Below are 27876 nucleotides of genomic sequence, written 5' to 3' on the forward strand. Positions count from 1 at the left end.
CAGAGAAGGGCTGCAAATGCACACACAGTCCCGCCCCATGAGACCCGAGCCAAAGACCCTGTACCCCACTTCACCAGACTCCCCAGTGGCAGAGCTGGGGCTTCAGACCATGTACCACTGCCCCAGCTGCTGCCCTGCTGTGGCTTCCTTGGAGATCTGAAACATGGCTAATGGCTGAGTCACTGTAGGGCCCATGCTCTGTGAGATGAGCATAAGACAGATTTGTCTGTTTGGGGGCCACTCCCAGTAGAATCCAGGAGTCACTCCTGGCTCTGTACTTGGGGTCATTCCTGTCAGTGCTTGGCAGACATGCACTGCTGGGAGTTAAACATGAGCCTCCCGTGTGCAAAGCATGTGCTCAACCTGCTGAGATCTCACTGGCACACTGGGCAGATGGATTCTAAGGCACACAACATTATGTCCCCTGGGGACCACAACTCCATTCCTTTGTACCCTCCCACCCTGGTAGTCAACTCCCCTTTATTCATGCTCCTGTGCAGCCATGTGTGGCATCAGTAGCAGCAATCAGAGACAATCAGATAGTTGCTGAGCATGCCAGATTCATGGCCTCTCCCAGGCCCTTCCAGCTGACTTCAGACTCTGTGTCCCTGCAGAGGACACAAGGTCCTCTAAGGATCCCTACATTCCTGTTCTGCCAATCTGATGGCAAGGCCAAGACAGGTCTTTGGATCATGGATTTTATGCACCTCCCTGGTTTCCAAACCACTGAGACAGAATGCTGACAAGCCAGCACAGCGGTCCACACCCCTCTTATCTCTGATGTGAGAGGCAAGAGCTGTGTGGTGGCAGGTTTGGGGGCCCCCATGTCACAGATGCTCAATGAAGTCCAATGAGGAAGGGGCTCCAGCCATGTCCAAGTCAGTGACCATGTCCAAGTCACATCCCAGCCATAACCATTCCTGCCATCTGAGTTTGAAGCTTCCAGCCAGTGAAGAGACAGTGTGTGTGTGTTGCGGGGGAGTCCTCTTCCTCTGCACTTGCTCCCAGGATCCCTGGTCCCACTGCTAGTTTATGGGATGCAGAGCTGAATCCAGAAAGAAACCCACGTCTGGCTGCTGGTGGGGACTGGCTTTAATACCACAGCAGCTGGACTCTGTCTCCAGTAGGTAATGATGCTTCTCAGGTCAGGAATCCAGAAACACTGGCCTCTGCCAGCACTCAGGAGAGCAGTGGTTGGTGGGAAGCTCTGCCTTGATGGGCTAATTACCGCTGGCCACTCTCCGGCAGTGCTAGATTTATGCTGACAGGTCCCGAGGATCAAGACGGAGCTTCTGGACACACAGAATAATACCTGGTGGCTGTTCTGTGATCTTAAAATTTTCATTATTTTTAAAAACATTTTTGAACCACACCTCGTAGTGTTGGGAGGGCTAATCTCAGCTCAATGCGAGGAGTTGCTCCCTGTGGTGCTGGGGGACATCTAGTGCAGGGATCAAACCAGGGTCTCCCACATGTGAGGTCTGTATGTGAGTGCTCTCTCAGGCACCACCAGCCAGTTCTCAACAACTGGGTCCCAGCGCCCACAGGCAGACCCAGCCTCGCCCGCACCCTGCAGAGCTAGCAGGGGTGGATGGAGAGTTCCTTTAACTTCTGAACAGTGACTGCAGTTGTGTGCTAAGGAACTTGAGACCCTATTCAGTCCAGTGGAAAAAGAAGCCAGGTTGATTATGAATATTGGCCATTGGCATGGTGATTTGCAATGGAAGGGAGAATTCGAGCAGTGTCCACCTGGATCGCACTTGCAGTCACCAACTTTGCTTCTCCCGGAAGTTAAGTTGCTTCAGGGCTGATGCGTCAGAGGGAACTGGAAGCCTCCAAGGTTCATTGCTTCTCTTCCACAGACAGAAGGTAGACCCAGGGCAGCAGAAGACAAATGCTGTAAAAACTCCCACCAGCTTTAGCCAGAAGAGTGAAGCCTTTCAACTTGCTCTTTTCCTATAGTGCTAACTACCCAAGTACCAATTCAGAGCCACTAGGGCAAGTGTGCGTCTGACAGTGCCAGGATATGCCCAGTGCTGACTTGGGGAAGGGGGTCCCTGCACTGAGGGGCTGGTGCAAAGCCCCACCACCAACCTCATGATCCAAATGCTGCTTGGCCTTTAGCCACAATCAGGGCAAGGATGACTGAGGTTTTGCCTACGATATAACATGGTGCTGGCCATGAGTTTGTGGGACATGGGTGCTGGCCACAGATAGTGCACTCAGCTCCTGGGCCTCCTGTGTGGTCAAGTCCTGAGGGATTGTCCTCCACAGGCCCTGGGGAAAGGGGCAAAGGACATTCCCTGCTGACCCTCCCTGACTGAACTATAAGGCAGGTCTCTGTCCCCAAAGGGGGTCTGGGCCCAGCGGGGGTGGGGGCTGGCAACAAGAGCCTCAGTGGCAGCCACAGGCCCCGACCACCATGTTGCGCTTCTTGCGCAGGATGACGTTGTTGCTGCTATCGTAGTAGAGCACGGAGATGGCACTCAGCTTGGTGGGGGCACAGCACGCCTTGGGGATCACATCTGGCTTCATCAGGTGCACCTGGTAGAGGTGGAGGTCTGAGCCTGAGGCCAAGCCCAGACCTCTTGCTGTCCCCCAACTCCACCCCCAGGCTCCTCATTGTCCCCTCTCCCCTCTCTTAGCAGCCAGGGTGGTACGAAGACCCAGGGCATGGCCCAGCTGGGAGCCACGTTGCTCCGAGACCACCTTGAGGGTGCCCAGCTCCTGGTGCCCTGTGGCCACCCCTTTTCCTCGCACTCCTGGAGAGCCCAGGGGTTTCCTCTTTCTCTTTGCCCACTACGTCCCTCAGGATGTCTTGTCTACATTAGCTGTGTCTAGGCTGTCTGCCCCCTGTGGGCATCAGGGAGCAGCGGGGAGATTTGGATGCCCAGGTCCCAGGTGTTATGGACACTGGGTTTCTGAGGACCTCTCTCTGCCCAGAGCCCCCTCCCTCCAGGTGAGGGTCACTAGCAGAGGAGGTTACTGAGGGACAGGAGATAGGCTCAGTCCCATGGCTGCCTGTCCACTGCAGGATGGGACCCAGAGGCAGAGACCTGTCCTTCTCCAACCCACCCAACAGTGACTGTGAGGTAGGGGGTCCAGCAGCTGGGGAGCCCTGAGTCCACTTAGCACACAGGAGCCTCACAAAACAGCTCTTTCACCACACAGAGGCTCCCCCTGAGGTCACAGGGGTTTGCAGCTCATAGTGACTGCCCCCACCCACCCCGTCAGTGCCCTCCATATCAGGAGCAGGGAACTGCAGCCACCTCCTCCCTTGACCCCTGTTCTCATCCTGGTGCAGACACTTGGGGAGCATGAGTCCAGTCTCACCTCTGAGAACTCAGTCGTGCCCAGAATCACCCCAAGCCCGTGAGCCAGACCCTGCTCTCTGACCAGCACCAACCCCTGCTGGTCCAGCATCCACCCAGCTGGCCCCTGTCTTAGTGCCTGTCTGGAATTTTCCTCTTGCTGCCAGGAACTTTCCGGACAGGCCCCTCTTGTCTGTTCCTTTGCTCCGGGCTCACCCTCAGCCCCCCGGGGCAGGACCTGCATGCACCCAGCAATCTGCGCTCACTCTGGGGATGAGGGGACAGGTCCTGGAGCAGTCAGTACCTGCCCCCTCACTCCGCTTCAGCAGGGATAAGTGTCCCAGAGCTGTACCCACATCTGTCACCCCTGAGCTGCTCCAGGGAGACCCTTGGGAGAGGGTTGCAAACCCCTGTGAGGGCTGAGCAGGGAAGTCCCATGGGGAGGGTGGGCTACTGTTCACTCTTCTCCCTCTCACACTTGTCCTCTAAGGCACAACCTTTACACTGCACTTTCCAGCTCAAGGGAAGGCTCAGGATGCTGGGTACTCAGAATCTAGGTAGAATGTTCTAGAACGAAGCCCCCCACTGAATAATAAACAAACATTGAAAAAAGAGAACTAAGCACCAGCAACAATTGTCAGAAACTTCTGGGGCATTTAAAGGTACCCAGGCCCTGGGCCCTGTAAGAACACAAGCCACACAGGCCCAGAAAACATAGCTGAAAAGAACCAGCGGGAGACTGGGAGAAACAGAAGGGCTGCTGCACCGCCATCCCTGAGATGCCCCTGGGGTCCCTAGCACAGCTGGATGGGACACAGGATTGTGTCATGTGCATTGTGTCATCAGAATGAGGACAGTGGGCCTTGCGCACAGGGTTCAGAGCACAAAGGCCCTGTGAAAGGCTCAACCATGTAGGGATGGCAAGAGGGGGGGACATGTGTGAGTCCCACCAATGCATGTGACTGTCCCATGTGGGTGCAAGACTGATGTGTATGCTTGCAGGCCTACTGTGTGTATCTGTGTGTTTGTGCCCCTGTAGGCCTGCTGTGTCAATGTGTGTACATGTGGACCCTCTGTGTGTGCACAGGAGTAATCCTGCTGTGTGTAAGTGAGCATGCTGTGGACATGTGCACAGGCCTAGGATGCAATAAGCCCGAGTATGTGCCTGTTGTTGGGCAATATTTTCAGTGTTATGGGGTATGTGTGTGTACACAGTGTGATAGGGGTGTGTGTGTGTATGTGTGTATATATACACAGTCGGTGTGATGGGGTGTCTGTATACACTGTGTGATGGGGTGTCTGTATACATAATGTGATGGGGTGCGTGAACAGTTGGTGTGATGGGGGTCTACGTACACAGTTTGTGTGATGGGGTGGCTATGTACACAGTTGGTATGATGGCATGTCTGTGTATTCGGGTACAGGGAGTCTGTACAGCTTGGTCTCATGGGGACCAGATTGGGACAGGTAGGCTAGAAGTCCATGACCACACAGGAAGGAGCCCCTCTGAGGAGGCTCCCAGAGATGCAAATGGTGCCCCTGCCTTCCTGATGTGGCAGGCGCATGTACTAACCAGGGACTGCACGATGGCGTGGTTGGTGGCGTTCATGCAGGAGTCCAGCGGGAAGATGCACTCCCCCTCACAGTAGTAGGCCGAGTAGCCCTGGGGGGCGATGACCCAGTCCTGAGGAGTAGGAAGAGGTGAGTCCCACCATGGGGCCCTCGGAGCTGCCCCGCCCGCAATGAATGCAGCCTCAGCCCTGGGCCAGTGTCCCCCAGGGTCTGGGTCCCAACTGACCCTCAGGAGCGGGGCTGGGCCTGTTCTATCCTGTCCCCAGCAATGCCATCCCCTCAACCTCTCAGTTGCCTGTCACTGAAGTGGCAGTGGATGCCCAGGTCCCTGCTGTCCCTTTCACTCCTGGCAGCCCTGACATGATGACTGAGGGTGGGGGTGGCTGTGTTCTCATCATGAAAGCAAACGCTTTGCCTTCACCAATATAAAAACAGACGAAAAGTCCTGTGAGGAAATGAACCCCCAACCCTCCCCTGGGAGACGGAGAGGCACAGTGACTCAGTGGGGAGACCTGTGAGGAAACGAGACCCCCAACCCTCTCACTGGAGAGGCCCCATGACCCATGGGGTGAGGGAAGAGGCGTGCGGGGAGCTCACCATCCATTCAAGGTCCTGGAAGCTGACATAGAGCTCGTGCCGTCGGCAGACCTGCCGGCCACCAGAGTGCGGGGTGCCATCTGCAGGGACAGGCGCAGGGTCTTTGTGGGTCACGGGGCAGGAGCGCTGACAGGCACACCTGCCCAGTGAGAGGGTGGCAGGTGAAAATCACTGGGTGTCCACCCTGTGGCTCTGTGGGGCCCTCACAGCCTTGGAGTAGGCCCACACCCAGTCCCTCTTGAGTCCCAGGGACCCCCCAACACCCAGTAGCTCCTCCTTCCCTCTGGAGGCATCTCTGGCATCACCCCATGTCTCCTGTCACTCTCTTCCACAGCTCCAGGGGTCCCCAAGAGGCAACAGGGAAACTCCGGGAGGAGAGACATGAGGTGGGCCAGGTTCCACCTGTGGGGTCACCTCTGAATGAAGGGGCTCGGGCAGATGTGGGCAGAGCCCAGGGCTACAGGGTGGTACTGCCCCCAGACAGCTGCTGTGTGTGACAGAGAAAGGCCTGAAGCCTGGGGAGGCCAGACAAGGGACTTCCATGTTGAGAACTTGGGCAGAGCGGTGGCTGGGAGCCCCCCTGAGGGCCAGAAGGCTGTAGCTGACACCTGTTCTCAGTCCCCTGGCCCATCCAGCCTCCCAGCTGAGGTCTCACCAAAGATCTCCGGGAGTTGGCTGAGGTGCGGCAGATTGTTGGTTTTCTTCAGGGGCCTCCTCTTCAGGGGCCGCGGTGCCCGAGGGGCTCTCACAGGGCTGGGGGTCGCCCTGAAGAAGGTGACCATGAAGGGCTGTTGGGAGTGTGGTGCCTGGTGGCCCAGCAGACCTGCCAGAGTAGGATCCACGCTGCGCCCTGATTAGGAGAGACACTGGTTACTCAAAGTGGCCCTACATGTGGACAGGGCAGGGACCTTGGCCAGCACGAACAGGAGCAGGAGGGCCAGGAACTGAGTGACCCCCTGGGCCTCAGTTTACCCATCTGAGGGGAGCTCATATGCAGCCCCAGCCCCTGGGCAGTAGGTCTGGAGGAACCCGGGTCAGGGTGACTGGTGGGGACACTTGAGTGCCTTCTGTACATCCCAAAGGCTCCAGGTCTTTATGTTTGACCCTGAGAAATGGGGGTCCAGGACAGCCCCGCTGCCCTGTCAGGGACTCTCAGGCTCAGGCCCCCACCTGGGTCTCCAGACTGAGACCCGAGTTCTACCTGCTGGTCAGAGCAGCTGCAGGGCTGAGTAGAGTTGCTCTGGGGCAGCCCCAGGAGCGGGACTCCAAGTGTCCCCTGACATTCACAGTTATGACCAGGCTCAGCAGCAGAGACACCGAACAGTGTCCCAGAGTGCAGATCTGCCAGGTGGGCCTCAGTCTAGAGCCCAAGTTCCTGCCACAAGGCTGTGTGTGTGTGTATGTGTGTGTGTGTGTGTGTGTGTATGTGTGTGTGTGTGTCTGATTAAAAACTGGGGGCTTTGGAGTCAGAGATATGGTACAGTGGGGGAAGGCGCTTGCCTTGCATGTAGCCAACCCAGGTTTGACCCCAGCACCCCAAAGGGTCTCTTGAGCACTGCCAGGAGTGATTCCTGAGTGCAGAGTCAGAAGTAAGCCCTGAGTGTCATCAGGTGTGGCCCAAGTACCCAAAACAAACAACAAAACAAAACAAACTGGGGGGCAGAATAGAGTACACGGGTTAAGGCATTTGCCTTCATGCAGCTGACCCAAACTCTCATCTTGAGCACTGAGCTGGAAGAGCCCCCAAGTACTCTGAGCACAGAGATAGTAGTAGCCCCGAATATCACTGGGTATAGCCCAGACCCCCACCAAATAACACCCCTGAGAATCTAAACAAAAGTGTGTATGTGTCTGTGTGTGTGTGTGTGTGTGTGTGTGTGTGTGTGTGTGTGTGTGTGTGTGAAGACAAAACTGGCTGAGGCCTCAGCCAAGAAATAGTGAGACCTATAATATCTTTTCCCCCAGGGCAACCTAAGGACTGAACATACCATTAAAAACACACTATCTGGAAACTTCAATAAAATTTCCTTCCTGTACCTTGTATTCCAAATGAGTTCTTGATTTTTTTATTGTTAAGGCAATAAAATAATAACTGTAAATCACAATTTGAGAAAAATATCACTCATAACTTCCCTGCCCACTCTTCTGGGTTTTTAAGTCAGTTTGTTTTTTCCTGTTTGCTTGGTGTCGTGTTGGAGCCATACCCAGTGGTGCTCAGGAGCTGCTCCCAGCCTGGTGTTTTGGGGTCACTTCTGGTTGATATTCAGGGGACCACGTGGTAAAAGGGATTAAAACTGGATATCCATCTCTCAGTCTCAATACATCAATTTGTTGTGCACAATCCTGAGCATAACAAGAAAATTAGGGAAGTGGGGTTAAGAGGCACAGTAAGACAGGTCAGGTACTTGCCAAGCATTCTGCCTGACTCTGGTTTGAATTCCAGTACCACATATGGGTCACTCCTGAGCACAGAGCCAGGAATAGGCCTTAGCTCTGCCAAGTATGCCCCAAACCAAATCAAACCAAACCAACAACTCCCTCCCCCTAATAGCTTCTCCCCCTGTTTATTAGCAATCCTGGGGATGGGGGCCGCTACTTGAGATATTTGGCCCAGCTCTGGGGGCTTGACAAAGAAGTGTTCAAATTCAGCAGTGATCAGGGACCATCAGGGCTATATCTGGCAATGCTGAGGGGTGAGGGAACTATGTGATTCTGGGGAATAAATGAGGGACTCTGCTTATCAGGCTAACATTCCAGGCTTTTGAGATATCTCCCTGGGCCTTCACAACATTTCACAAAAAAATTTCCACTGTTATTAAAAAATGTTTAGTTGGGGCTGGAGTGATAGTATAGTGGGTAGGCATTTGCCTTGCATGCGGCCAACCAGGGTTTGATCCCCAGCATCCTTTGTGGTTCCCCTGAGCAATGCTAGGAACAATTCCAGAGTTCAGAGCCACGAGTAACCACTGAACACCACCAGGTATGACCTAAAAAAGCAAAACTAACTAAATAATTAAAAAAATGTTTAGTTGAATATGACATAAAGACATTTTGGTCACTGGTGTCCTCATACCTTAATCACACAGCCATGGGGAATGGTAGGCCTACCATCTAGGCTGGTGGAATTACATTCAAGCAAAATTCCTAACAATGCACTTTCCAATGTATCTGCTGTCCAATGAATGAACCATGACTATACAAAATTCCTTTGAGCAGATACATATATCATCACTTACTTAGATATTAACTTATCTTCAGACATTTAGGCTCCTTTCTGATGTTCATTAAAAAGGTAATAATCCAATGACCTTAGCGTTTTTGTTTGTTTGTTTGTTTGTTTTTGCTTTTTGGGTCACACCTGGCGATGCACTGGGGTCATTCCTGGCTCTGCATTCAGGAATTACTCCTGGTGGTGCTCAGGGGACCATATGAGATGCTGGGAATCGAACCCGGGTTGGCCGCATGCAAGGCAAACGCCCTACCCGCTGTGCTATCACTCCAGCCCCGACCTTAGCTTTTTTTAATAGAAATTTTATACTAAACATAGTGCCATGCCATGATTGCCCAATTTTATGATTTGTTTGATTGGTTTGGGTCCACACCTGGCTGTACTCAGGCTTTACTCCTGCTTTGTGTTCAGGGATCACTCCTGATGGGTCTCTACCATATGGGATGCTGAGGATAGAACCTGGGTCACAGGTACGCAGGCCCAGTGACTGCAAACTCCAAGCCTCAAGGGATTGAGGACTGGCTGCTCCTTTCCATCTCCCCATCCCTTCGGGGTCCTGGCTGTCATGCCTACGAATTGCCTTTGGGTGCTATTTAAGTGCATTAATGGTCATAATCCAGAGACTCACAAGTGAATCTTGGAACTAAGCAGCTCACAGCAGAGATTTCTCCACACCTTAATTATTTAAAATTTTAGAATTGGGACTGGAGTTATAGCACAGCAGGTAGGGTGCTTGCACACAGTTGACCCGGGTTCAATGCCCAGCATCCCATAGGGTCTCCTGCGCACTGCCAGAAGTAATTCATGAGTGCATGAGCCAGGAGTAACCCCTGTGCATTGCTGGGTGTGACCCAAAAAGCAAGAAAAAAAATTACTGGCATGAAAGTGACTGTATGACATCTCATGCTATTCATAACAAGCAATACAAAATAAATTAGCATCTGCCTGTTGGGCAGGCTTAAGTGGTGGTAGAAAATTCAAAATAATGGTGGTGGGAAGGTGTAATGGTGGTGAGATTGGTGTTGAAATATTGAATGTAATCCATTATTGTGAGCAAGTTTTTGGAAATAAAATTAAAAAAAAAAAGAACCTGGGTCAGCCATCTGCCAACGCAAGCTACCTGCTTCATGTTTGCTTTTTAAAGGCTATACCCAGCTGTGCTCAGGGCTTTTTCCTGGCTCTGCACTCAGGAATCACTCCTTATAGACTCAGGGGTGTCAGGGAGTGAACCCAGATGGACTGTGTGCAAGGCAAGTGCCTTACACACTGTACTATTGCTCCAGCCCTGCAGCGGCTACTCGGTCTTGGTTCTTGGGTATAGGGCTCAAACATGCCTGCTACATGCTGAACAGGTGCATTAGCCTTTTCTCTTTTTATGGATTGTGGGTCTCCTAAGTGTTTCTCAGAGAGCTTCAGCGACACTCCTGGAATTTCTTGGCCAAGCGGGCCAGATGGTTCAATGCCCGGGCCCGAGGATACTAAGGACTACCAGAGTGATAGTTGGTGGTACTCAAGAGGCTACATGGTGCCAGAGATTGAACTGGGATCATGATCATTCCAGGTATATGTTTTAACCCCTACACTATCTATCTGGCCTAAGCACTAACCCTTTGAACCATCTTTCTGACCCTGATTCTGAAAACCTAGTGCCACCTGTTTCACATCCATGTACATTTATTTTCAGTGCTGCAAACACATAAGCACTGTGTGCCATATAAACACTGAGTATGCCTTAAAAATATTATGTGCCAAATACAGTGTGTACCATACAAACACCATGTTCCATATATACTATGTGCCACATAAACATCATGTGTACAATATCAGCACTGTGTGTGTTGTCGTATGTATTCAGTTTATGCCACAGGTATAATTTCCATTATACAGTATACATCAAGGACATTGCCAGCTCTACCCAGTCTGCTTGAAGGTCCCTTAGGCTGCTGTGCCTTAGGCCTGTACACATGGGCCACTACTAACTAGCAACTAATCAACCCAGAGGCCAACCTTTGACCACTGACAATACCCACCACAAATTACTGGGTTCGTCCCATTAAGGTTCCACTCGGGAACACCCTGAGAGGGAGCTGACAGGGAAGGAGGCCCAGAGACAAGCCCAAGACAGCCCATGATGGCATTGGGCAGTCCTAGAGGCCCTCATGGGGAATGGCCAGAGCTGGATTCCTGTTTTCCAGAGAAGAAATTATGGCCCTGCTTAGGCCCAGTGGGACTGCTTCCTGGGCTGCTGAGCCCCTGGGCTATCAGCCTTCCACATTTCCAATCCTATCTATGAGCTCCTCGCCCCCAGCTCTCTTCTGTCCCTTGGTTGGGCCAAGACTATCCCCATGTCCTGGCAAGTCTTCCTTCTTCTTTGGGAGCCTGCTGACCTGCCCTGAGGCTCTTCGCCCCTTGGATGCAGCGAGTAGATACAGCTGCTGCCTGTGAAGGCCCATACTGACATCTGGAGCCTGTGGTGAACCAGGTTTGCCCTTAGCCCTGCATGGTTTCTTTATGGAAGCATAACAAGGAGCCCAACCTTCTTATTATCTCAACAATGCTGTCCTGCCTCCTCTGGAGACCTCTGCCTGCTCCACATGGCTGCTGGAACTTTCCTCAAGCAACTGTGAGATCAGTCCCCTTCTCAGAGACCCTAAATAGGCCCTCGAGTCCACTAAACGGTATTATAGGCCCCACAACCCCTTCTGTCCCTTCAGAGAGGGTGGTCTCTCCCCATCTCTACCTCAGGATATGGCCCTTCCTGTGCGTGAGGCTCCCATCTGATTCCACTGAAAGATCTTCCTTGACCAGCTTGAATTTCCTGTTCCAGTCCTGCGGATGGACCTTTACTTAGCTCTGTGCCAGGTTTGATTTCTAACACCATGTGCAACCACAGAGCTTTTTGTTGACTTTCAATAGATCTCTACAAACCCACTGTAGATAGAAAATACCATTAAATAAAAAATACAAGTTGCCATCACAGAACATGACCCACTATGGGTGAGAACTTCAAGCCCACGTGGCTACCAGGGTTGAGGCTCACACTGTGACCCACATCCCAGGACAGCTTTGAGGATCACCAGGCTGCCAAAACCACCGGCAGTTCTAATTTTGGTTTCTACTGAATGAGTTCACTTTCATACCACTGCAAAGTCCAAAAATCCTAAGTCAAACCTTTGTAGGTTGGAACTATCTGTGTATTCAGGTTCAATGAGCCTCATCCATGAGTAAATCTGCTGAAAAACCCAGGTATGTGGGAATTGTGACTGAAATCTCCAGGCTTGCAGGAAGTCAGGAATGGGCGACCTCCCCCCAACTCCCACTTCCTCTGGCACCATATAAGCTCATTAATGGCTATGATCCAGAAACTCACAAATAAATCTCTCGGAAGAGAGCAACACGAGAGCAACACACCGCTGAGATGCCTCCAGACCCCAAAGTCACTTCCACTTAAAAAAAAAATCAAATTAGCCTCAGCTGTATCACTGTATTTAAAATTTTAGAATTCCTGGAGTGCATAGCTGCAAATGTGGCCACACAAAATCACATACTTTACACCACAGATGTACTAAGACAAGGGCTTAATGACTCCAGGATGAAATAGAACAACATTCACACACTTTTCTCTGAGGAAACTTTTTTGGATCATTTATTTTTAGAATGAAGAAGATTTAGGCACTTCTTATTATTTAAGTTTTTTGGCTACTCCCAGCTGTGCTCAGGGCTTACTCCTGGCTCTGCAATCAGGAATTTTCCTGGTGGGCTTGGGGAACCATATGAGATGCTTGGGGATTGAACCTGAGTCAGCTGTGTGCAAGACCAGCACCTTACCTGCTGTCCTATCACTCTGGCCGCCCAGGGTTGGGGAGAAAGTGCAGGGGCAGGAGCACAAGCTTTGCATGGAGCAGCTTTAGGTTTGATCCTAGCTCTGCATGGTTCCCCACCACTACCAGGAGTATCCCCCCAAAAGGAGAACGGTTACCCCTACACTCCAGCCTGTGGTTCAGTTCTAACTCAGAAAGCTTCTCTCTAGCCCTCACCTCTCAGCCTTGCAGCAATCCATCTCTCCGTGGCCTACTACTCTCTAGCCAACAAGGCACATTCTGATCCTCAATCTTGCCTTGTTGCCTCGCCTGGGGTATAGGGGACTTGTCCCTAGCTCACAGATAGAATGAGTGAATGCTTGAATCCTCATTCTACAGACTACATATAGAGATTAGCAAGTAAGGAGATGGCAAGGGCTCCACAGAAGCTGCAGAGTTTGGGTATCTAAACCACAGTCAAGGGGTGACACTTCCCTCATGGCCTGCTTGCACGACACCCCACATGGAAGGCTGCTTCTGAGACGAGCAAGAGTGCCCATTTCTTGAAGAGAGAAATAGGAATTTCTCAGTGAATTTCAAGTTGGTTCTGTGGGACAGGAGGGAAACCTGCTGGGAAGACCTCGGTGCTTCCTGCCTGACTCTCTGAGGCCCAGAGCGGGAAAGTCACCACCACTGGCACAGCTAACCAGGTGGTGGCTGGAGACGTGGTTCCAGCTGAGAGTTCTGCACAGTCCATGGAGGCCCTGGTGACCTCCCAGACCTGCTCTTACCATCCTCCGTCTCCACAAAGACACGGAGTCCCAGGTTCTTGTTTCGGGTTAGCATCCAGCGGTCACTGGCTGCTGTCACGTCCAACACCAGCCAGCCCTCGTCCCCAGCTTGGAGCGTCTGAAGATCCAAAAACAACAAGTCAGACTCCCTGTGGACATGAAAGAACAATTAACAGGGGCTGAGGGTGGCACCACTGCCCGATTCCAGTGCTTCGAGGATGGGTTGGGGGTCTCTGCTCCTCTTGCTTTGGGCTGGGCCCCTCATGGGTCCATCTCACTCCACCCACAGTGCCTGCAACTCTGCCCTGTATAATCCCAACTGTAGCTCTGTACTCTCCTTGAGATGAGTCCTGAGTCTATACACAGAGGGGTGACTGTACCCATGTGCAGGTGGGGAAACTGAGGCTCAAGCTCAGCACTGATCAAGGTCCCACGGCCAGGACAGAGGATGGGCCTCTTCTCGTAAGTCCTTGGTCAAATGTCTGTCGTCCCTAAGGTGGGTTCTTGGGTGCTCCCCTGTTCCCCAGGAAATGCCCCAAGGCGGGCACCTGTTGGACTGCTCCCTGACCACCTCGAACATGCTGACACGGAGGGTCTGGTTGAGCGGACGGGAGCTGGGCAGCTTGTAGATCCGGAACTCAGCGGCTGTGACTGCCTCCCCCACCGGGATCTGGGTCAGGTCAAAGAGGAACTCCTTCCAGTGGGGCTCCTGCTGGCCCAGGGGATGGTCACGCTCCACTGCAAGGTAAAGTGGGGTCACTCAGTGTCTGCTGGGTTCAAGCTTGGGTGGGAAGAATTGGGGGGAGCTGGGGTTCTGAACAAGCTGGGTGGGCCACCCTCTCCTGGGGTATGGACGTGCCCCCAAGCTGTCATGGGGGGCTGGGGGATGCCTTGAGACTGGGCAGTGGGGTAGACAGGAGGTGCTTGACATAGGGCAGGTGCCAACTAGGACAGTTTCCTTCTGGCCCTTCAGCCCCTCACCCAGCCTGCCCCCACTTGGACCCCTATGCTCTGGGACCCAGAGATGAGGCCTCAGGGGCTCAACAGACCCTGCCTGTGGTGGGTAGTAGGGGGGTGGGGGCCATGAACTGCAGCTGACACTGGAGCCCAGTCTTGAGGGTGACAGAGAATCTGCCACCATGTCCAGGGAGAAAGGTCCCTGAAGAGAAGGGGCCAGCATGAGCAATGGCCTAGAACTGTGGCATGGGATGGTGCAGGCAGGGAACCCAACCATAACATGCTGCAAGGCCTGTTGGGGCACGAAGGAGAGAGGTAAGATCTGGGATGGCCTTGAAGGATGGGGCAGAATCTTGGGGGTGAAGGGGCAGGAAGGAGTTATGGGCCGAGATCACATCGCCCACAGATATGAAAGGGCTGGGGCTGTCCATAGATCTGTGGTGTGGGGCCCAGGGTGTGCTGAGTCTGGGTGAAACTGCTCTAAGAAGTCTGAGTTCTGGCCCATGGTATGGGTCCCAGGTAAATGGGGGCAGTGAAGCAAAGCCTGGGGGAGGGAGGGCACACAGGCTGGTGGGGGCACCTGAGGCGGGGCCCAGCAGTGTGGGGAGCTGACAGTCAGGGTGGGGACCTCGGTAGCAAGATCAATCCCACATTTTCCTGCTGCCCGGAAATGCCCGAGACAGTCTATTTTGGGCACTCAATTTGGCCTCCTGTCCCTTTCACACACTGAAAATCTCTGTTTCCAGAAAGCAGGGGTGGGGGCCACCCAGCGCCTTTCCCTAAGCCCAGCACTGAGATTTTAATGACACATCTGAGTCTTTTAAAAGATTCCCTCTCTGGCCACTAGACTCAGTGACCACAAGTCACCAGGCTGGTGGTAGGGCCGGATGTGGGGAATGCTAGGAAGCGTTGTGAAGACCCTGCCTTGTGGGAACCAGGTCGAGGGACAGTCAGGCACAGCTGTGTTGGGCACTCCATGGGCAGGTGGGGACAGTTCTCCATGTACAGAACAGGGGGAGGGAGCAGAGATCCCATGTGACAGGGGCTTGACACTCGGCTAAGGCCCATTCCCCAGAGTCCAGCTGTTTGCCAGGATCCCCAAAGCAGCTGGGATGGTGTCTATCCCCGGCAGGGCCAGAATATCTACAGAGCTGTCCCCTCCTCCATCTCTCCTGCAGCTTTTGTGACAGTCCCCTGACTCAGGATGGTTTGGTCCCGGTTAAGGGGCAGTGTGACAACCCTACACTGGGATGAGCCAGGTCCAGTCTGTGGGCTGTCACTGGGAGTCACCCAGAGAGAGGCTGGGGTCTCAGCCATGCTGTTTTCCCTTCTAAAGGTACCTCATCTGTGGAGGAACCTTTGATGTATCCAGGGGGTGCCCTGTGGATCTGTCTGCAGGCTGAATGTGTATGTTCTATGAGATCAGAGATGGGGGGAACACCCATCCTGTCTGTTTGCTTTTTCCCTTCCTGTCTTGGGAACTACCCAGGCCTCTGCTCCTAATTCCATACTGTGGGTTTGCCCATTGACACCCATCCAGGGTTGCCCAAACGGATAAGCTCAGCCTTGCTGCTCATGGCCTGCACTGGGAAATGAGGTTTCTCTGAACTGGTGATGTTCCTGGGATGCTGCATCAAACTAGATATCATCAAACTGTTACTGACCAAAGGGCCCCACTATCAGAACTGTAAAGATATACAACTTTCCAGCCATTGCTCCTCAGTTAGGGAAGTGATTTCTCAAAGGATGGTGTTGAGAAATGTCACTGGTTGGAACCCGACGTCTGAGAGTCCCTGGGCAGGCTATACCTGCCTTGGCCCATAAAACAGCATTGAAAAGTGTAGATGCTCTGGCCTATTTTTTTTTGGGGGGGTTCTGGTCCTTGTCTTGACCCCACCTGTGAAGGACATTTGGGGATCCTTTCAACTAGTGCTGTCAAAGGGCTTTGGAAAAGGCACAGATTTATAAGATGAGAGTGATATTTATTCCTTAGTAGTAGGGGCATGAAGATGATCCTAATTTACTAAGCATATTGAGAGGTTAAGTGATAATATCCACCTGCACATAGGGAGACCCCATCTGAAACATGGAAGCCATGGGGAATAAAGGAGATATCAAAAGCTGAGGAGACAGTACAAGGGGTAGGGCACTTGACTTACATGTGGCCAACCTGGATTCAATTTTCAGCATCTCATATGGTCTCCTGAGCCTGCTGAGAAAGATCCCTGAGCACAGAGTCAGGAGTAAGCCCTGAGTACCACTAGGTGTGGCCACAAAACAAAAACAAACAAAGAAGGGGATATCAATTTCCTCTATTTTTGTGTTTTCTTGCTCAGGGCTTACTCCTGGCAGGACTCTGGGGAACCATATGAGGTACTGGGGGTCGAATATGGGTCAGCCATATTCAAAGCAAGCTTATCTACTATACTATTTCTCCAGGACTCTGTTTCTAAGCCACACTTGGTGATACTCAGAAGCTACTCCCAACTCTGTCCTTGGAGGTCATGTACCAGGGATTGAACCCAGGCCTCTGGTATACAAAACATGTGCTCCAACCCACTGAGCTATCTCTCCAGCCCTCAATTTCCTATTTCTAATAAAAAACAGCTCAAATGGGATAGCATATGCCTAGCATATAGGAGGTCCTAGGTACAAGCCATGTAACTACAGGATTCCCTAATTACCTCCATGTGTGCCGTTAATAAAAAGTAACAATGGGGGATGGAGAGACAGTACAGTGGGTAGGGCATATGCCTTGCACACAGCAAAACAAGAATCAATCTCCAGCCTCCCATATGGTCCCCCAGCACCACCAGGGTGATCCCTGAGTGCAGAGCCAAGAGTAAGCCCTGAGCACTGCCAGGTGTGGCCCAACTCCTCCTCCTACTAAAAAAAAAAAAAAAGCAACAATGGGAATTGGAGAGGAGAGATAGTACAACGGGTAGGGCGCTTTTCTTGTATGCAGCCAACCCTGGTTCTATCTCCTATACCACATATGGTCCCCTGAGCCCCACCATGATTGATTCTTGAGCACAGAGCCATGACTAAATCCTGAGCATTATTGGGGCTGGCCCCTAAACTAAAACAAATAAACCAAACTATGGCATGAAAATATATATAGACATTTTATCAACTCAACTGAAAGATTGAAAGAAGGTTTTAAGGTACCCTTCTTACAATGGTGTGACTTTTGTCAAGATCCTGGGGCTGGAGAGATAGTACAGTATGTAGGACATTTGCTTTTCATTAGGCCAACCTCATATGGTGCCCTGAGATCACCAGGAATAATTCCTGAGCACAGAGCCAGGAGTAACCTCCTGAGCATCAGCAGGTGTGGTCTAAAAAATAAAAGACACTGGATCCTCTGGAACTTAGTACTCATCTCTGCTAAGTACCATTTGATACGGGGTCAAAGGAAAGCAGTAAAAAAGTGTGTTGTTATAGTTAGTACTTGGTTATGGCCCAGCAACTATTTTTACTGTTAGTAGCATGCTGCATAGCAGAGCCTGGCAAGCTACCCATGGCATACTGGATATGCCAAAAACAGTAACAACGATGGTCCTCATTCCCCAGATCCTGAAAGAACCCCCAAAACGCCATTGGGCTACAATAGCACGCAAAAGGGAGGAATGGAGACGTTACTGGTGCCCACTTGAGCAAATCGATGAACAACAGGATGACAGTGATACAATAGCATGCACCCCAGCCCTCTGAAACATTTCTTGGGTCCTGATAGACTCTTTACTTTAATATGGGCCACTTCTCGTGGTGCTTGGGATAGTTGGGGGTGTCAATGCCAGAACAGCAGGGCAGCATTGGTGGTGTTGTGGAGGCCATGCAGTGCAGGGAATCAGACTCTGTATCTATTTATGTGAGGCATGTATGCACTCTATCACCTGAGTGATCTCTCTAGGCCCCCCATATAGTCTTTGCGGGGGGTGGGTTACACCAAACAGTGCTCAGAGACTGTTCTTGGCTCTGTGCTCAGGAGTGATCCCTAGTGATACTTGGGGACCATATGTAATTCTGAGGACCTGAACTGGGGTCAGCAGGATGCAAGGCCAGTACTTTAAGGTCTGTCCTATCCACACTGCCCACCACTCCATAGACTCTTTGCCCAATACAAGTATCTTGCATGATCAATATAATCATTAAATATAGTCATACATATGACTATATTTAACATATAGTTATATATTTATATTTAATATATTTAATATATCACTGTATCACTGTCATTCCGTTGTTCATCAATTTACTCAAGTGGGCGAAAGTAATGTCTCCATTCTTCCCAGCCCTAAGATTTTAGCAGCCTCTCTTTACTTGTTTTTCCCAATGATTGGAGGCTCTTTTCAAAGGTCAGGGGAATGAGACCTGTTATTTGTTACTGTATTTGGCACATTGAATATATTTAATATATATTATATATTTAATATGTTCAAGAATATGTTCACTCATGCATGATGCTCGGCTCAAGCATGTGGAAGTGGCCTGGAGTGTGGCAGTGGTTGGCTGCTGGGGTTGGGTCCCTTGGGGCAGGGAGGGCTGTCACCTGTCCCCCTCTGGGGCACCCCTGGTGCGGAGTCTGGTGGCATGGTTATGGGGGCGTCATTTTATGCTCCCTTCCAGGAGGAGCAGCCATGAGTTCTGAACATATTCCTGGACACATCATCATAAAGGGAAATATATATTTATATGCCTCTCGGAGAGCCTGGCAAGCTATCAAGAGTATCCCACCCGCACAGAAGAGTCTGGCAAGCTCCCCGTGGTGTATTCCATATGCCAAATACAGTAACAGTATCCCCTGACCCTGAAATGAGCCTCTAATCATTGGGAAAAATGAGTAAGGAGAGGCTGCTAAAATCTCAGGGCTGTGGAGCTGGAGTAATAGCACAGCGGATAGGGTGTTTGCCTTGCACTCCACCGACCTGGGTTCAATTCCCAGCATCCCATATGATCCCCCAAGCACTGCCAGGAGTAATTTCTGAGTGTAGAGCCAGGAGTAACCCCTGAGCAACACCGGGTGTGGTCCAAAAAGCAAATAAATAAATAAATAAAAGTTAAAATCTCAGGGCTGGGATGAATGGAGATGTTACTGGTGCCTGCTTGAGTAAATCAATGAACAATGGGATGACAGTGATGACAGCAATAGTGATATATATATTTAATATATAAACTAAATATAGTCATATATAGTCATTAAAAAATAACTTGGGAACTGGTATTGGTACAATACTATTAACTAAACTACAGCTTTTTCTTGATTTTTGCCAGTTTTCCCACTGATGTTCTTTTATTTTGTTTTTGTTTTTTTCTTTTTTGGGTCACACCTGGCAATGCACAGCGGTTACTCCTGGCTCTACACTCAGGAATTACTCTTGGCGGTGCTCAGGGAACCATATGGGGTGCTGGGAATCGAACCTGGGTCGGCCGTGTGCAAGGCAAACGCCCTACCCGCTGTGCTATTGCTCCAGCCCCCACTGATGTTCTTTTAAACCTGGGGTTCTAATCCAACATTTCCTTGCTCATTAGCTCTCTGTAGTGTGCTCTGATCTGTGGCCACTGCAAAGTCTCTATGTGTTCCAAGAGTCTTTACAACCAGCTTCTCCTGGTTAGATTGAAGGTCTGGATTTTGTAGAATTATAGAGGGGAACAGTGCCCCTTTTTCATAGTGAATCAACTGGACAATATGCCATCGACACCTGTTAGTATCAGTAATGCAAAAAGATCCTTTGGTTAAAGTGGCATCTCCTAGTTTCCTTCACTATAATGTTATTTTTCAATTTTCCTCTTGGAAATAATATTTAAAATTTTTTAAAATTGTTTTTGTTCTATTTTAGTTTTTGGTTCATACTTTGGTGGTGTTTGGGGCCATCCTAGCAGTGTTTGGGTCATTTGTGCTAGTGAACGGTGAGCACTGAAGGGCAAGGACCCAACAATGGAGGCTAACAGTGGCCTGACCAAAACCTCTGCACTTAGGGGAGCCAGAAAAAAGACACAGGTCCCTTCTTCCAAGGACTCCCTCTCCCTAGGACAGCCTTTGGGGTGCAGTGTTGCTGCTTTGCTGGAGGGATAATCCCTGTTGCTCTGGGAGTGGCTTCTCCATCGCAGGCGTCCCCCCAGAAGCCACCCTGTTTCCCTTCTCCTTAGCCTGTTTCCTGTTGGGGTGGGGGGTGGGGTGGGGGTGGGAAGCCGGGCTGCCCCAGGGCCTGGAGTGGGAACAGGTTGTGCCTGTCTGGCTGGTCCTGCCAGTGACCAAGGCACTAAGGCAGAGGGAGGCTCACCACCTTTGACCTAAAACCAGACCCTGTGTGGCCCCTGGAGGAGGCGCAGCCCCATCACCTACCAAGCCTGCACCCTGAAGGGCTCCGACACCCCAAAATCCTGGCGCTGCCCAGGGCCCCAGGCTTCCTCTCTGAGGTATCTTTAGTAGTTTTCATCAGGGACTTTTTCAAGAGCCGTTTCCATAAATGACTCTGTACTCATGATTACCGGGTCGGGCCCAGACGCTTCCACCCCCAAATTAAAGGGGAACACCCGCATGCTGTACCACATCAAGCCTGCCACAGCCAAAAATAGACCCAAGGAGCTGTGAGCATGGACGGACACAACCTCCAGTTCAGAGCTGGGGAGTATTCCAGAAGGATGTGGTCAGGTGACACATGCCCTCTGCCCCGGTACTGGGTGGAAGCTGGGTGGACCTCCCCACCCTGCACCTCACTCCTACGGGCCCCCACTGGGGGACAGGAGCAGGCACCCCCTTTTGATGGGAGCTGGATCAGAAGGGTAGAGACTTGCCAGGATTGTGTGTCAGGTTAGGGCCCCCCACAGGTACTCTCTGGCTGGGAGCCTGTGGGAAAGGACCAGCCTACAGTGTGTAAGGATGGCAGAACTAGGGCAGGGTGGAGGTCACCAGTCTACAAAGTCCTCCTGTCATCTGGTGGCCCGAGGATACTGCTGAAGCCACCTTCCTCCAGGCAGGGCCTGTGGGGGCTGGGAGTGCACCCACTGTCAGCAGGAGGACTGGCTCACTTCCATGTGACCAGGCCAGGCCCAGTCTTCCTGGCTCTCCCTGCTTCCTGCTGCTCCTCCACTCTGCCTTCACTGCCTAAGTGCTGCCTGTGGCCAGGGGGCTAAGGGAGGGGTGCCATGAAGACTTAGAGGGGTGCCGTGAAGACTTAGATTTAGTCCCTGTTCATAGTTTTTATGGGGAGAAGAAAAAGCGACCAGACATGGTTCTGAATCAAACCGGCAGAAGACAAACACAAAAATGAATTATGGAAGGAATCTGTCTTTGGGTTGAGTGGGGAGTTGGAAGACTCAGATTTATGGAAACATCCTCTTTTTCTTTTTTAATATTACATCAGCAGTGCTGGGGGTGGCTCCAGCAGTGTTTGGGGGACCATGCTGCACTAGTGATTGAACATGCATGCAGAGCAAAGCCCACCACCCTTTGAAACATCTCTCATTCATTCCCCCTTTCAAAGCAGAAACAAAGGTGAAGGTGCAGTAGGAGCAAAACACAGAAGTAGGATATAATCTGTTCCATCGACTGAGTTCCTGTTGAGAGGCAGGCATCAGCTGCTGCACAGGACATTTCACCTAGTCCTACTCAAGGAGACCTCATCTTTTATGTGTGTGTGTGTGTGCGTGTGTGTGTGCGTGCGCGCTCACGTGAGTGCGTATGTGCATGTGTGTGTGTGTGTGTGTGTGTGAGTATGGTGTCAAGAAGCAGAGCATCATGTGTGCTAGGCAAGAGTTCTACCTCTGAGCTTTATCTCCTGTTCTTTACTTTGTTTTAATGGTGAGAAAATGAACTTCTGAGACTTTAAAGAAACTGGATAATATCTCGAAACTCCAAAGGGGACAAGGATTAAAATTCAGGCTTACTGACCAAGAAAACAAAAGCAAAGATAAACAAATGGGGCTATATCAAACTAAGAAGCAAAGGAAACAAGGACCAGAATAAAAAAAGATACCCCACAAAGTGGGAGAGAATATTTGTCCAACACTCATCTGATAAAGGCCTGGTATTTTTTTTTTTTCGGTTTTTGGGTCACACCTGGCAATGCACAGGGGCTACTCCTGGCTCTGCACTCAGGAATTACTCCTGGCGGTGCTCGGAGGACTATATGGGATGCTGGGTCGGCTGGGTACAAGGCAAACGCCCTACCCACCGTGCTATTGCTCCAGCCCCAAGGCTTGGTATTCAAGATACATAAAGCACTGGTGGAACTTTACAAGAAAAAATAATCAACCCCATCAAAAAATGGGAGGAAGAGATGAACAGAAACTTCCTCAAAGACTATATACATGGCCAAAAAGTATATTTTAAAAATTGCTTTGCATCATTTATAATAGGGAAATTTAAATTGAAACAAACAACAATAAGATATTATCTCATACCAGTGAGTTTGGCACACATCACAAAGAACTGAAACAACCAGTGTTGGCATGATCTGTGGAACAAGAGACCTTCATTCACTGCTGGTGGGAATGTCAACTGATCAGCCTTTCTGGAAAACAATATGGACACTTCTCACAGAACTAAGAATTGAGTTCCCTTATGATTCAGCAATTCCACTTCTTGGCATCTACCCCAAGTGTCCAAAAACTATTCATAAAAGACATTTACACTCCTATATTCATTGCAGCTCTATTCACAATAGTCAAAAATCTGGAAACAACCCAAGTGTCCAAGAACAAATGACTGGATAAAGACATTGTAGCACATATAGCACTGCAGCACTGTCGTCCTGTTGTTCACCGATTTGCTCGAGCGGGCACCAGTAATGTCTCCATTGTGAGACTTGTTACTGTTTTTGGCATATCCAATACACTATGGGTAGCTTGCCAGGCTCTGCCATGTGGGCGGGATACTCTTGCTAGCTTGCCAGGGACAGAGGAATCGAACTTGGGTTGGCCATGTGCAAGGCAAACGCCCTACCCGCTGTGCTATTGCTCCAGCCCATACTACATATACATAATTGAATACCAGTTGGCTGTAAGAAAAGATGAAATCATAAAATTTGCAGCTATGTGAATTAATTATGGGGAAGGAGGGTGGATATTCAGCAGTGCTTCAAAGTTACTCTGGGCAGTGCTTAGGGGACCATATGCATCACCAGGGATCTAAGTGTCATCTGCTGAACAAGGCAAGATCCACTTCCCCACCTTTTTATTTTTTTGGGTTACACCCAGGATGCTCAGGGGTTACTCCTGGCCCTGCACTCAGGAATTATTCCTGGCAGTGCTCGAGGGACCATATGGGATGCTGGGGCTCGAACCCAGGTTGGCTGCGTGCAAGGCAAATGCCCTACCCATTGTGCTATTGCTCTGGTCAGTCCTGATGTGTGAATGAATCTGGAGAATATCAATTTAAATTAAACTACTAGAAGAAGAGGGACAGATGCAGAATGATCTCTCTCATAATTGTGATATAAAAAACATAGTAGGAAAACAACAAATGCCCAAAGGCAATAGAAACCAGTAGGAAGTTGATAGGGGTAAGGAGGGGGGGCGTTCTATGCACTGGTGGTTGGAGGGGACACATTAGGAGTGGTGGAGGGAAGTGGACAGTCTGGTGTAGGGTGTGATATTGGAATGTTTTATGTGCAAAATCCTACCAATGACGGTTTTATAAACTATGGTGCCTAAAACAAAAAATAATAAAACTAAAGTCAGGCTTACTATATCTATAGAAAGAGATGTGTAAGAAAATACAGAAAAGCTTTATTGATAACCACAAGCTACTCAAAGTTTGCTAATTACTAATAGGGTAAATGTGGGTGGTCCTGCAATGCAATGCAACTCTACAACTTATTTTTTGTCAGTGCTGGGAAACATAGTGCTGCACATATGCAAAGGTCAGTGGTAGAGCTTGCCTTATAGGTATGAGGTTACAAGTTCAATCTTCGCTTTACTGCTTGTGAGCCCCTGCACTACAACTTTCAATATCTGCTGTATGACACCAGAATGTGTATGAGCACCACAGTCTGATTCAGTGCTGTTCACTACACCGACTGACAAACTGGGCCGTAGACTGGGAGAGGAAGAAGAGCACAGGGTACAGGGAGCTAGCCTGCTGTGTGGCCTGGAGAAAATCACCAAAATTCTTTGGGTCCCCAACACCTGGAAGACAAAGATGAAGGAGTTCTGGGCAAGTGGGCACCCAGACGTCTTCACCCATGCCTGAATCTCCCGTGGGGTGGCGCCAAGAGTGGCTCCATTTACAGAGTTGGACACTGGGATCAGTATTGGGGACTGGAGAACCTCAAGCACACTCAGAGAAGGCAGCAGAGTCTGGTGTGAGGTCAGGTCAGTACCACATCGTGGCCTCTCCACAATCACTGCTGACAGCTGATTTGGTGGCGGTGTCTATTATTTGTTATTCCTAGCAGAAGGGCCATGCTGTGAGAGAGGGACATGGCTTCACTCTTGGTCACAGCCCTGTCACTAGAACTGAGTCTGACACAAGCTGGTAGTACCCAAGTCTGTGGATTGCATGGCCTCTTGGGAGCTTGGGGCTCTGGGCTGAGGGGTGGGTGGGAGAGGGTGCCTCTCACAGACACAGGTCATGGACCAGAGTGACAGGACATTGGTAGGGCCGACCATCCCATATGGTCCCTTGAGCTTGCCAGGAGTAATCCCTAATTGTAGAGCCAGGAGTAAGCTCTGAGCACTGCTGGCTGTGCCTCCTCCACACACACAAAAAAACATCCAAGTCACAGATCAGCCTGGAAGCACCTCATTTTTCTGACACCACCCTTGGTGTGGTGTCAGATGAGAAAGCAGAGGCCAGGCTGGGATACACAGGAGACAATGGCATCCCAGGGACTCCTGCCACCCAGTTCAGGGCTCTCCCCTCCTCTAGCACAGGTGACAGCCATGACAGGCTCCCCCTGTTCCATGAGAGAAACACTACTCTGTCCCCGTGCTGTCCACTACTGGGTCGTGCGCAAGGGAAGCCAAGGGTCTGCAAGGCTGAGAGCACCAGGCCACACAGGACCAAGAGTTCTGTCCACACCTCTGAGCAAACCCAGCAGGAGGCCCTTGGTCTGAGGAATGCGCAGCTGGCTGCTCAGGAGCCTGAGGAGGCTGTGTGTGTGTGTGTATGTGTTTGTGTGTATCTGAGGAATGCACAGCTGGCTGCTCAGGAGCCTGAGGAGGAGGCCGTGTGTATGTGTGTGCGTGCGTGTGTATGTAGACACAGGTGTTGGAGCCCGGGCGTAGCCGCTGCTTCCCAGCTGCTCTGCTCTTAGACCCCACGGGGCTTCAGGGGCCTGGGCCTCCCAACAAGGAGCTGATCTGGGAGGTGTCTAACCCTGCATCCGCCCCTAATCACCAGTTAAACTACTCAGCTGGAAGAGTCTTGGGAGCAACTAGTCCCTGGGACAGCCTGGGAAGCCCACTGCCTGGGCTTCCTCTGAACAAAGCAGCTTGTTGATCCCACAGCCACAGAGGCCTGAGACCCAAGGAAACACGCTCAGCCAGTGTGGGGACAAGCCAGGACTCGGATGTGCCGTGTGGCCCTGGGCTGCCACCTAACCTCTCTGAGCTCACAAAAGGGGGCTGGGAAAATAGCTTTTATGTGCGGCCACATGGAAGCAATGAGGACTTACAAGGTTCTGGGTCTCAAATGTTAACTTTGAGCTGGAGAATTGGTGGAGACCCCTTCAGGTGGCCTTGAAAGTTTATTTCTGGAATCTGCACATGTATAAGACATGTGGGGGTAAGCCCACCCAGGAACACTGAGGCTGGCCAGATCTGGGAGGGACAAGGGTCAGCAGAGAGCAGGCCAGTTTCACCCCACAGGATTATTGCCCAATCACACACCTGAGAATGCATGCAGGACCCCCTTTGACAAGGAGGCAATCACACACCCGAGGATGCACCCAGGAAGGAGTTGATGCTCAGGGTAGGGGTGGGACTCCCAGGTGAGAGCAGAGGTCACTGAGCCAATCCCCGGGGCAGAGGCCACAGGGCCAGTGCCTGGGGAAGAGGCTGCAGATCCGCTCACAGCAGCTCCATGGGGCCCTGTGTGCCTTGACCAGGGGCTTTGGGACAGCAGGACAAGGGGCCGGTGGTAATCCCCAGGGGTTCCTTCCATGAGTGACAGTTGGTACTGAGAACCCAGGATCTAGTCCTGATCCTGGCCTGGGTTCCCAGGCACTGAGCATCTCTGCCTCCTGCTGCCTGAGTCCTGGACTAGCTCCAACTCTGGGCTGGGGGGCACAGGGTCTCTGTGGCTGTCCCCTCTTCCTGCCCAGTGAGGAAGTGACTGCCAAGGACGCACAAACCTGCTGTGGCTCATCCTGGGTCTCTGCTGGCCAGGCCGCCCTCCATGGCTGCTCTCCCCACCTGGAAGCTGCTTCCTGCTGTGGGATGTGGCCTCCTGGAGTGGCAGGTGGAGGGGCCACAGACCTCCCGAGTGTCCCAGCCGAGGCTGCTTTGCCCAGCAGTGACAGGGCTTCCGTAGGAGATGGGGACAGATGCGATTCCTGGTGTCCAGGACTGGGAAGGGAGGAGGCTGACACTGCAGCTGACAGGAGACTGGCAGCCTCCTGACTCAGCCCCACAGTGGGAGAGCTGGAGTTGGGGGGCCGCATCTCCAGGGGTCTGCCCCCAGTGACTTCACAGGATGGGGAGAGCCAGAGGCCGCCCAGGCTCGGGACTGCAGACCAGGGTTTGGGACAGAGCTGGGCAAAGGGCTCCAGGATCTGGAGTCAGATTCGCGGGGAGGAGGGCTGGGCCCTGCCCGCAGATCCAAGTCGTCAGGGCCTGGACACTGACCCGACGCTGGGCCAGTGGTGACGAGCGGGCCTCGGACCCGACACCCCTCGGCCTCGGGGGCTCGGGAGGACGCGGCTGCTGCGGACTCAGCTCAGCTCCGGCCACCAGGGCGATGCGGCCCGGCCTGTCCCGCTGGACTCTGTCCGTCTGTCGGTGCCGCCCTCATCACGGCGCCCCCGCCAGCCCCGCGGCCCGCGACCCCCAAGCCCCCGAGACCTCGGCGCCCCGCTGGACCCCGCGGCCGCCGCACTCACCCATGTTGACGAAGCTCATGACCAGGTCGGCGCGGCCCAGGCGCCGCTCGAGGGGGCCGCCGTCGTCGCCGCCGCCGGCCATGGCGTGGTAGAGGTCCAGCATGAAGAGCGGCGCGGACGCGGGCAGCCGGGCGGCGGCGGGGGGCGCGCGGGGCCGGGGCCGCCCGGGCAGCCCGAGCACCGCCAGGATCTCGCGCTGCATGTCGCGGCGCTCGCGCGCGCCCAGACGACGCGACGGGCACCCGGGCGGGGGGCGCGGGCCGGGGCCGCCGCCGCCGCTCAGCGCGCACAGCGCCAGGCCCAGGAGCCAGAGCGGCCCGGGGCGCGCGGGCATGGCGGGGCAGCGGCCGCCGCGCACCCGGCGCGCATCCGCCCGGGCTCGGGCTCGGGGTCGCCGCGCGACGGGGCCCCCGGCCGCACCTGTCGCGGCTCCGCGACTCGCGACTTCCCGGGACCCGCCGGGCGCGACAGTCCCACAGCTGTCTGGGGGGCTGAGGGAGCTCCCGGGCTGTCGGGGCGGCGCGGCTGCCCGGGCTGAGGGACTCCGGGGCTGTCGGGGCGGCGCGGCTGCCC

At 52.2% G+C, this 27876-nt stretch overlaps 1 protein-coding gene across 1 annotated transcript; it reads right to left on the reverse strand.

The window, feature by feature from the left end:
- Window positions 1-503: 503 nt before the first annotated feature.
- On the reverse strand, window positions 504-27637 carry LOC101551851 (bone morphogenetic protein 8A-like). The gene is made up of 7 exons (XM_004614313.2): window positions 27304-27637; window positions 13849-14038; window positions 13301-13449; window positions 6136-6330; window positions 5481-5560; window positions 4885-4995; window positions 504-2544 (listed from the first exon to the last, which is right to left on the reverse strand). The coding sequence occupies exons 1-7, from the start codon at window positions 27635-27637 to the stop codon at window positions 2395-2397; spliced, it is 1209 nt and encodes a 402-aa protein (XP_004614370.2). The 3' UTR covers window positions 504-2394.
- Between the last annotated feature and the right edge of the window lie 239 nt (window positions 27638-27876).

Source organism: Sorex araneus, chromosome 5 (genome assembly GCF_027595985.1).
Source record: "Sorex araneus isolate mSorAra2 chromosome 5, mSorAra2.pri, whole genome shotgun sequence".
NCBI classification, from domain to species: domain Eukaryota; kingdom Metazoa; phylum Chordata; class Mammalia; order Eulipotyphla; family Soricidae; genus Sorex; species Sorex araneus.